Genomic DNA, 11,252 nt, shown 5'->3' with positions numbered 1-11,252 from the left:
ATTAAATACTAAAGTGAATACAGTATGTAGAGTTTTATAACATTCCTGAGACTGCTATCCTTATAGAAAGGCCTGCTTGCAAGGTAGGCCCTTGGCTGGTATCTGAGAACTTGTATGTTGGAAAGGGTCGCCCGTCATCCCAATAAGAGTAGCTCATTGTGCCTAAACTGTTTGTGCAAACAACGTGGTTTATTTTGAACACTTGTTTTCCTTCTGGGAGTCCGGAATTTTGTTATATGCTAGAGAGAGGGAGCCTATGTGACCAACTCCAATAGAAACCCTGGGTATTTAGTCTCTAATGAGCTTCCCTGGTAGACAATATTTCACACATGTTGTGTAATTCACAGCCAGAAGAATTAAGTACATACTGTGTGACTCTACTAGCAGAGGGGAGGACTCTTGGAACCTTTTGCCTGGTTTCCTCCAGACATTGCCCCATGTGCCTTTTCTCTATAATGATTTTACTTTGCATCCTCCACTATAATAAATCATAGCCACAAGTCAACTATATAGTGAGTCCTGTGAATCCTAGCAAATCATCAAAACTGGGGGTAGTCTCGATGGACACAGGTAAAATTCATTCTTTATATTTAAACTAAACAGAGGCACTAGAAAACTTTTTTAAAGTTTTATATAACCTCTTTCATTTCCTATCTTGGAATGACATACAGAGTGCAAATGTATATGTAGGAAATTATTAAATATATTTAAAAATAAGACCATTTTGAATATCAATGGTCTTCTCTTATACTAAAAGATATTTCAAGTACACATTATCCTAAATTTATGATCCTTCAAACAGAGTCCAATAAATCAGACTTATGGTTTTTTTTTTAAAGTATCCTGATAAGTATCCATAACGGAAGGAATAGAATTCTAAGTAATTTGGACCTTCAAAAAATATAAATGTAAAATGTTGATGGGGGACCTTCCTCCCACAGATCCAGACACATGCACACAGTGGACCCCAGATACACATACACAGAGCACCACGGATGCACACAGAGAGAGCCAGAGAGAGAATCGGACAGAGAAAGAGATGCAAACTCACACGCAGCCAGAAAGACACAGAGACAGGAAAAAACCAATCACACACACAAAGATACAAAACAGCATATGTTGTTAATGGCTAATCATATTAAAAACAAACAACTTAAAAAATCACAAATTCACTGGCATTAATTTCCACCATTAACCTTAGTATACTTTGTGCTAATAAAAAATAATAAAAGTTGCCAGGAAAAATTGGATCTGATTTCATATCTAATATGGGAATTAATACATATAACTTTATTATCATAAATAGAAAAAAAGTAGCAATTAGCTTAGCTATTTTTAACCTTTGGTCTTTGGAGAATGACTGCTTTTTCCGCAGCACAATATTTTCACTCTTCCTGCCATGAAATACCTACCTGTGACCTTTAGTACACTATCAATAACCTTGGACATTAGTTCCTTTAACCCTCATTCCAACTGCTCACTGGCAAGCTTCTCTGATATGCCATAACTATAAAATGTATTCTCAAACATATTATAATCATAACATCTATGTTCTTAAAACTTATTAATAACAAAAAAATGGCTGGAACATGTAAGTGTGCTCAGAAAAAAGGAACTGGTAGACATTAGGCACAAAAGGATGAGCTAAATAAGCTTATGTTTCAAATGTGTTCCTTTATACTATTTTTAATAAAGCAAATAATCCTATTTTATCAGTGATAGACATTTACAAGATTTCTGCATTAATAAAAACTTTTAGCATATATATAATTATGTGTGTACATATACCTCTGATCATATTCAACATGATGCAGTTTTAAATGAAAACCTGCAGGAAATGAGACTGTTGCGAAGGAAGAGTTAGCATCTATTTTAGATATTCAAGTGCTATCATCAATCAATCAATGCTTGCGTGTGCCATAGCTTGTGACATTAGCATTATCAAGAAAGAGAAGACTGTAAGGAGAGAATAAAAATCTAAGGCCATAAAGGAAAACAGGGCATACAGTAGTAAATAACAGTGAACTGCCCCTACCAAATTGATTTTGTTGTTGCTCAAAGACACCAATAGCGAAGGATGCCTTTCTCTATCATACAGGCTCACTTGGGAAATGGCCACAAGCAGAGCGAATTGTTTTTGCTGGATATTAACAACAGTTAACATAGTGCTCACAATGGGACAGGCACTGTTTCCCAAAATGAATCATGTTTTTATTCATGTAATTATCTATACACTACACACTGAGTTTTGTTGCTGTTTTTTAATCACAAGAGAATCTTTCATACATGTTTACAAGAAAGATTCTCATCTACTTATTGAATACCTGTGGGCCAGACACTGTAGTTGGCACTTCCCACATATTTTATCTCATTTAATGTTCACAACTCTGTAAAGCAGTAATTATTATTATTTACCTCGATTTTACAGTAAACACATTTTCCCACTGTCATCCCAAAGGTCACCAATTCATTTCTAAATCCACCTCATTTTCTTTTCCTTATCACTAGGTTTCACTTTAACTCGATTCAAAATATCTCCTAAATATTTCATCTACTTTAAAGTCAAGGTTACCATTGAATATTACTTTAAAAATCTCCATTTTTTTAGGCTATTTTAAATTTTGTTTGCATATGTAATCTCTAGGTTCACACACACATTTTACAGTAATGGTTTGGTAGGAATCTAACATTCAACCGAGTGACAGCAATTTACATCACTGTACATTCAAATGGGTAAGAAAATGACTAAACCAGTAAAAAAATGAGTATTTACTAAACCAAACCCTTTAACCAAGGGTAGAATAAACATTTCAAGCATTAATCATTAGCTGCTATACAGCACTGGTGTGGTTAGATTCAGTTCCTGCCTCAAAGGCTTACAATCTAATTAAACAATACAGATAACACACACTGGCAAAAGAGAACAAAAGGAAGATGAGCATTAACTAAGTGGCCATCAGTTTAACCCCTGACATGTTTCTTCAAGGTCAAAACAATTTTACAGAAAATAAAGCTGTGACAAGTAGAAAACAGAGTTTAAATAAACTGCTACCAAAGAACATCTGGAAACATGACAGAAAATGAAATGAAAATGCAGAATCTAAAACTCTGTTTATCCAAAATAATATAAATTAACCAGTTGTTTTGTTGCAAATGCGGTGCTACCCCTTTTCTCCCTTATGGAGATAGAAAGGCTTATCAATACAAATTCAATATGAAATTAATCAAAGTCAACATGTTCTGCTCTGCAAATTGTCAACTTGATAGGTCAGGCTAATGAATTTGTTAGCTGTCTAGCAACCAAATGCCATTGATTGGTCTTATCTTGCTGAGTGAATTTAAGACTGCCTTTACTTCTATTCTACCACAAATTCTCTCTGAAATAGTTCAGATTTACCGATAAGATTTGTATTATTACCCAAAGGCCTACCCTCATGTACAATCAGCAACTAAAAACAACAGTAACAATAGAGAAAAAACAGAAAACAAAAAGGAGATATTCTTAAGCATGTAAGAAACAATAAAACAGATAATTTAGCTCTGAGTAAAATGTTCCCTTTACATCCCAGACTATGATACGATTACTGTCAAATATTTGTAAGATCACTTCCTACACCATCTCTTATCATGATAAAAATTGCTTTAGCCTTTCATTTTAGATTATCTAAATATGAAGACTAATAATACAAACACAGAATAAGACACCTATTTTTACAACTCCCTACTATTACATTTACTTTTTGTATCCTGACCATTAATATTTATTCTCAACAAAATTCAGCACCTTATTTCTTAATCACTAACATTTATTTTAATCAATAAGCCAACGAGTATACTGAATATAATATAGGACGACTAAAATCACTGAATTTTATAAACTTACTTTTCAGCAAAATCTTTACTTCACCATTTTCTTTCTTGATCTCATTCATTACTTTATGCTTCTTTTTTTCTCTCTCTTTTTCCTTATCTCTCTCTTTAACTTTGTCTTTGAGTTTATCTAAAAGACAAAATAAAGAAAATGTTTTAATCTATTTTACAATTTTATTTTTTTTCCATGAACTATAGTGCAGTGTCTAGAATTATAATACACCAAGAAAATCAGAATGAGAAAAAATGACATTTTTCTTCCTCTCAGGTTTTGGGAAACATTTTTAAATTTCCTTTCACATATTGAACATAAAATACATAATCACATGTCATAAACTGTCAAAATTTATCACACATTTCATTCTAAAGATTATTTTTCACTTCAAGTCAACCACAATATTAGACTAACTTCAAATCACTTAAAATAATTGGCTAACTTTAATTGATACAATAAACTACAGTGGAAAAAGTGCTAGCTTTGAAGTAGGGCATATCTAGATTGGTAACATAACACTGGAAAAACTGAGACTCAGTTTCCTAATCTGTAAAATGGTGGTTGATATCTTTCTCACAGGTTATTATAAAGACTCAATGAAGAAAGATATTAAATGACTACCAGTGCCTATTATACATAAGACTGGATGTTAGTTCCCGTAACCTTGCACCTTCTAAAAAGTGTATGATTGATGTGGCTAGCTGATATTATGATATTAAAACAAATGGTATAAGAACTCTAAGAATCATTGTCTGAATTCTAAAAATTCAAACTTTGAGCTGATAAAATTATTTGATGTCTTATTAATTCTTGTTTGTTCAATCATGCACCCAGCAAAAAAATGTAGAGGAGAATTTTTAAATAGTGATGTAGTCTTTGCCCTCCAGAAGCGTACTATTGATTACGAAGCCATGACGGAAGCATACAAAAAACCATAAAATATGCTTCTATTTAACTGAGATTATATAGTATATAAGCATACTGCATAATTTCTTAAAATCCATCCTTACTTTCCTTTCTAAGTATAAAATTACCATCATTTAGTTCCTAATCACCTAATGAGTATATTACTGTTTATATCATCACTGACAAATAGAAATATGTTTACCACATTTGTAAATTTAAATTTTTCCTGCAGTCACATTACAAACAAAAAGAAATGGGTGAAATTAATTTTAATATACTTTATTTAACCAATATATCCAAACATCATTTCAAAATGGAACGAATACTATAAAATAATTGATATTTTACATTTTTTTATAGTAAGATTTCAAAATTCAGTGTATATTTTACACTTAACAGCAAAATTCAAAGTAGTTCCACTTTAAATACTCAACAGCCACATGACACTAGTGGCTACCATACTCAAAACAACTCAGGTCTAGACTACTTAAATAGATAATTCTCAAAAATATTAAACCCATGTATTTAACAACTTACACTCAATAATAAAAAAATATATAAATTCAAACAAAACATTCTCACCTACCAGACTGACAAAGTGCTTTTTTAAAAGTGATTAATACTGAAAGCAGATGAGAGAACAGTTGATGGTAGAGCAAACTAAACAGGGATTCATTGACGAATATTTGTTGCTGAGTATAAGAAAAGGTTTAGAGTACAGATGTAAATAAGCTAAATAAGGTCCTCATATGTTCACATATAACTTAAATTATATAATAAATTAAGCTGTTCTCCTACTTTAAAAATTAGTTTGCCACTCTTATGTTTTGATGTTTAAAGTCCTTAAAATCCTATTATAGGCTGTCATCCAGCCATGTTGCTCCAAATAGCTGGAGCTTAGACACATAATAAGCTATTATTTTCTAAGTAACCACACATCCTTAAAAATAAACTATTTATATATCATTTAAAATCACAACTGAAGTTTATTAAAGTATAATATACATACCAAAAAAACCATGTAAGTATAAAGCTCAATTTTTACAAAATGAACAGCACCTCAGAATCCCTCTGTGCTTCCTTCCAGACTTTATGCAGCACATGGTTACTCAGGGTAACCATGATCTTTACTTCTAACCACATAGATTATAATAACTGCAGAATTTTAATGGTGTATATAAAGAATATGACATACTATAATTCTATTATGGTTGCAAAATATAAGTATTTTTCAGGATAAAATTATATTAGCTTTCAGGAAATAAAACTAATACAGTATGATTCAAGTTTTCACACTTTATTCCTAACTATATTTATTTGCAGACTTCATAGACTTTTTTAGAGTAGTTGAACAGAGATTTCCCATACATATCTCCTGCCCTTACACATCCCAATAAAATATTATAAAGTCGAACGTGTGAAGTCATATAAAACATCTACAGAAACAAAAACGATCTCACAGCCAAGACAACAGTGACTGTCAACATAAATGTAGTTACCTACCACTCCACATCCAAACATTCCAAGCAAACAAAGCAAACACAAACCATTATATAAGCACAAAGAAAAGCATTTTTGTGACAGAACTGCTGTCCTAAACTACACACCTGTCTCGAACTTCTGACTTACTTTTCGCTCTTCCTGGAATTTTTTGCTTGTCATAGCATATATTTTTTGAAAATCCAACTTTAAATTCCTCCATTAAATTTTCTGTAATCATGTTACAGAAAACATAAAAATGTTATATTACAGGTAAATATGTTACAGCTACAAGAAAGTGGGAAGCGTACAAGTCCAGAAGACATAGGTTCAAGTTTAAACTCTGCAATCTTGATAACTAATGACCTAGGTTCAAGTTTAAACTCTGCAACCTTGATAACTAATAAACTTTCAGATCTCCAATTTCAGCTGTAAAATGAAGTTTATGTAAAGATTAAATAGGAAATATATACAAAAGGATTTTATAAATATATAAGCTTTATGAATGTAAAAAATTATCATCTCCATCTAGACAGACAAAGATACCTACCCATAAAAGCAAAACATAATAAACATTTTTGGCCATAAGAACTCAGAACACCACTCGCTGGCCAAAAAAATCTCAAGGCTGCTGCTATCACACTGTAATGCATTCATATTTATAAACATCAATTCTAGATCTTTTCACAAGAAAAATGGCTACCTGGCATGTTTACTCTAATACATTATTCTTCTAAAAACTGTCATTCTTAGTTTTTATTCATTTATTTTCATAACCAAGAATTTGTATAGTTTTATCCTTCACATTCTAATCAAAGGCTTGTAAAGAACTTCTAGCTTGCCTTCCATCACAATTCTTAGAATAAAAGAATTATTTCACCACAAGAACAAAAAATATCGGTTTTGAAAAGTCCAACTTAAGGAGTAAAGATTTTATTTAAAAATAAAAAGGGGCACAGAGGGCGAACAAATGCAAACAGAAACATGATAGTTTGAATCTGAAGAGGCAAAAGAAATAAACGACTAAGTCATTATCAACACAGAACAAACTATAAGTTATACATGTGGAAAAATACACATGGGGTAAAAACATACCTTATACATAAAGTTAACATATAAAAAAGAAAGTTACTTAAAATACTTTAAAACGAAGAATGTCAGAAACATGAGTAAGAGACATCCCCAGATGTCTCCCCTTGAAACAACAATAAGCTGAACATCTAAAACTCAACAAAAAATACCCAAACTTCACATGAGCATGTCTGAGCGTGAGATCTACACATAAGAGCTACCACAGGTCAGAACCCCTGAGTGTGGCAGGGTAAAGAAGCTGTCTCTTGCAGCTGGAGCTTCCTGCAGGAGGAGGGGGAGGAAAGAAAGTGCCACAGGTTCCCTGAGCAACGCTACCTGGGAGAGCTGCGAGCTCCATGTGGCCCACGGCACAGCCCAGGGATCATGGCAGAAAGAGAAATGAGGAGGGCAGAGAAGCCATGGTTGCAAAATGCGAGGCTGAGCTGCAGCCTCTATACCTCAACCCATAGGGCACCTCCCCCCATTTCCTCCAAGAACAAACTCCGCAGAGGCCCAGGGGAATCTGAGCAAACGCTACTGAAACCATCATACTGAAAGAGGCTGAGACTCAGGGTAGTGTGCGTGACTGAATATCTATAAGGGAAAAAAAGGCATCTCAAAGACTTTATATTAAGCAGGGATCCAAGAGGCTTACATGCCATCTACAGAAAACCAAAAGAAAAACACCTTCTTTGTAACAGGCTAACTAGAGACTTTTATATAATAAATCTTTCTGGGGGAGGGGAGTGAGCAGAATACATCTCCATCATTGCCCAGGTGGAGAAATAGTCCATTAAACACCATGAACAACCAAGGTGACATGGCAGCTCAAAAAGAAAGAGAAAAATCTCCTGAAAACAAGCTTAAAGGCATTAAAATATGTGACTTAAGTGACAGAGAACTGAGGATGGTACTTCTGAAAAAACTCAGTGAGATCCAAAACAATTCAAATCAACAATTTCAGGAATTGAAAAAACAACTACATGAGCAGAGCAAGGAGACTGAAACCCTCAAAAAGAACCAAATAGAACTTCTGGAGATGAAGAACATACTGAAAGAGATGAAAAATGAAATAGCAAGCTTGAGAAATAGAGTGGACCAAATGGAGGAAAGGATCAGTGATATCGAAGGCAGAAATCTAGAAATAAATTAGAAGGAAGAAGAAACAGAAGAATAAAAAATAATAAAAGAAAAATACAAGAACTAGCTGATACCATCAGGAGAGGAAACATAAGAATAATGGGCATAATCGAAGGGGAGGAAAAGAAGCAGGGATTAGAAAGCATTTGCAGACAAATAGTTGACGAGAATTTACCAAATCTAAGGAATGAGCTAGAGGTGGGAATTCAAGAAGTCAACAGAACACCCAATTATCTCAACCCAAAAAGGCTTTCTCCAAGACACACTGTATTAAAATTCTCAAAAATCAATGACAAAGAAAGAATTCTAAGAGCAGCCAAGGAAAAGAAGATGGTAACTTATAAAGGAAAACCCATGAGATTATCATCGGACTTCTCAGCACAAACCTATTAAGCCATAAAGGAGTGGAATCAAATAAAAAAACTATTAAACAAAAGAACTACCAGCCAAGAATACGTATCCAGCTAAGCACCCCTTTAGATATGAAGGAGAAATAAAGACCTTTCCAAATACAAAAATTGAGGGAATTCCCCAGTACGAGGCCTGCACTACAAGAAATACTAAAAGGAGTCAGCTCATCTAAAACAAAATGACGGAAAAAAAAAATACATAACTAGGAGTAAGACAACTATCAGGCAGGTAGAAGCCAAGGAGTGCAACCCTTACTAAAAATGGGGCATTATAAGCTTAAACGATAAAAAAGATTTGCTATAGCGAGATAGTAATGAATGTTCAGCATACATAGGGACAAATTGAGATAACAATGACTGAAAAGGGAAGGATTCAAAGATCCAAATTCTCAAAGAGGAATGGAGTTAAGGCAGAAGAAGAAAAAAATGAACTATATATATACGTGTGTGTGTGTGTGTGTGTGTGTGTATGTATCCTCTCCATATTCATAACGGTAACCACACACCAAAGATTCAGAACTGAAGTATATAACATAAAACAAAAAGGAGCAGAGGGAGAACGCACAAAAGCCAACCAAAAAAAAAAACAAAACACAAGGACAAGGAAGCAATGGAAACACTGAATTAAGAGAAAGCAAAACATAAGATGGTCATAGGAAAACTTCATATTTCAATAATCATTCTAAATGTAAATGGACTGAACTCACCAATAAAAAGGCACAGAGTGGCAAATTGGATCAAAAAATAAAACCTATATGCTGCCTCCAGGAGACACACCTCAGTTCCAAAGACAAATATAGACTAAAAGTAAAAGGATGGAAAATGGTATTTCAAGCAAATGGCATTCAGAGAAAAGCGGGAGTAGTGGTACTAATATCGGACAAAACAGACGTCAAAATAAAAAAGATAAGGAAAGATACTGTAGGACACTTCATAATGATAAAGGGAATCATACACCAAGAAGACATGACACTTATTAATATCTATGCTCCCAATCAGGGAGCCTCAAAACATGTAAAGCAATTACTAACAGAACTAAAGGGAGAAACAGACCAAAACAATATCGTAGTAGGGGACTTAAATACCCCACTGTAGGATATGGACAGATCATCCAAACAGAAAATCAATAAGGAAATAACATCCTTAAATGACACATTAGACCAACTGGACATAACTGACATTACATTCAGAGGCTTTCATCCCAAAACAGCTGCTTATACATTCTTCTCTAAGTGCACATGGAATATTCTCAAAGATTGACTATATACTAGGACACAGAGATAGCCTCAACAAATATAAGAAGGTTGAAATGACACCAACCATATATGCTCTGAAGCTGGAGATCAACTGCAAAATGAAAGCGGGAAGAACCACAAATACATGGAGATTAAACAACACGCTACTGAAGAATGAGTGAGTCAGATGACATGATTCTCTACATAGAAAACCCTAAAGACTCCACAAGAACACTACTAGAAACAATAAGCAAATACAGGAAAGTTTCTGGATACAAATCAACATTCAAAAATCCATAGCATTCCTATATTCTAATACTGAAGTGTCAGAAAAATGGAAAAAATAATTCCTTTTGCAATTGCAACAAAAAGAATAAAATACCTAGGAATAAATCTAATGAAACATGTGAAGGACCTGTATAATGAAAACTATAAGACTCTATTAAAAGAAATCAAAGAAGATACAAAGAAATGGAAAGATATTCTGTGTTCTTGGACTGGAAGAATCAACATAGTTAAAATGACCTTATTATCTAAAGCATTATACAGATTTAATGCAATACCCATCAAAATTCCATCGGCATTTTTTAAAGAAATAGAACAAAAAAATCATCAGATTTGTATGGAAGCATAAAAGACCCTGAATTGCCAAAGCCATCCTGAGGAAAAAAACAAGGCTGGAGGCATCACTCTGCCCGACTTCCAATTATACTACAAAGCGACAATAATCAAAATGGCATTGTATTGGCAGAAAAACAGACATACAGACCAGTGGAACAGAATCGAGAGTCCAGAAATAAACCCATTTTTATATGGGCAAATAATTTTCAACAAAAAAGCCAAAAACATACAATGGAGAAAGGAAAGCCTCTTCAATAAATGGTGCTGGGAAAACGGGAAAGCTACCTGCAAAAGAACGAAACTAGATTGTTATCTATCACCACACACCAAAATTAACTCAAAATGGATCAAGGACCTAAATATAAGACCTGAAACAAGAAAATGCATAGAAGAAAACATAGGAACTAAACTCAGGGACCTTGTATTTACAGAGGATTTTATGAATTTAACCTCAAAGGCAAGGGAAGTAAAAGCTAAAATAAATGAATGGGACTACATCAAACTAAAAAGCTTCTGCACAGCAAA

At 33.6% G+C, this 11,252-nt stretch overlaps 1 protein-coding gene and 1 long non-coding RNA gene across 2 annotated transcripts in view; one reads left to right on the top strand and one right to left on the bottom strand.

Moving 5' to 3' along the window:
* RSBN1L (round spermatid basic protein 1 like) overlaps positions 1-3,997 on the bottom strand; it is a 41,929-nt gene extending 37,932 nt beyond the window's left edge. Inside the window, exon 1 of the mRNA XM_011365218.2 lies at positions 3,884-3,997. Within this exon, the coding sequence (XP_011363520.1) occupies positions 3,884-3,932 (49 nt within the window). The 5' untranslated portion in view covers positions 3,933-3,997. The remainder of the gene's footprint in view (positions 1-3,883) is intronic.
* The window catches only part of LOC111743107, a 53,457-nt gene that overhangs the window by 29,791 nt on the left and 12,414 nt on the right, over positions 1-11,252 (top strand). The gene's annotated exons all lie outside the window — the stretch shown is intronic.

This window comes from Pteropus vampyrus, unplaced genomic scaffold, assembly GCF_000151845.1.
Source record: "Pteropus vampyrus isolate Shadow unplaced genomic scaffold, Pvam_2.0 Scaffold107, whole genome shotgun sequence".
NCBI classification, from domain to species: domain Eukaryota; kingdom Metazoa; phylum Chordata; class Mammalia; order Chiroptera; family Pteropodidae; genus Pteropus; species Pteropus vampyrus.
Note: the sequence above shows the minus strand (reverse complement) of the source record. Positions and strands in the feature narration are given on the sequence as shown.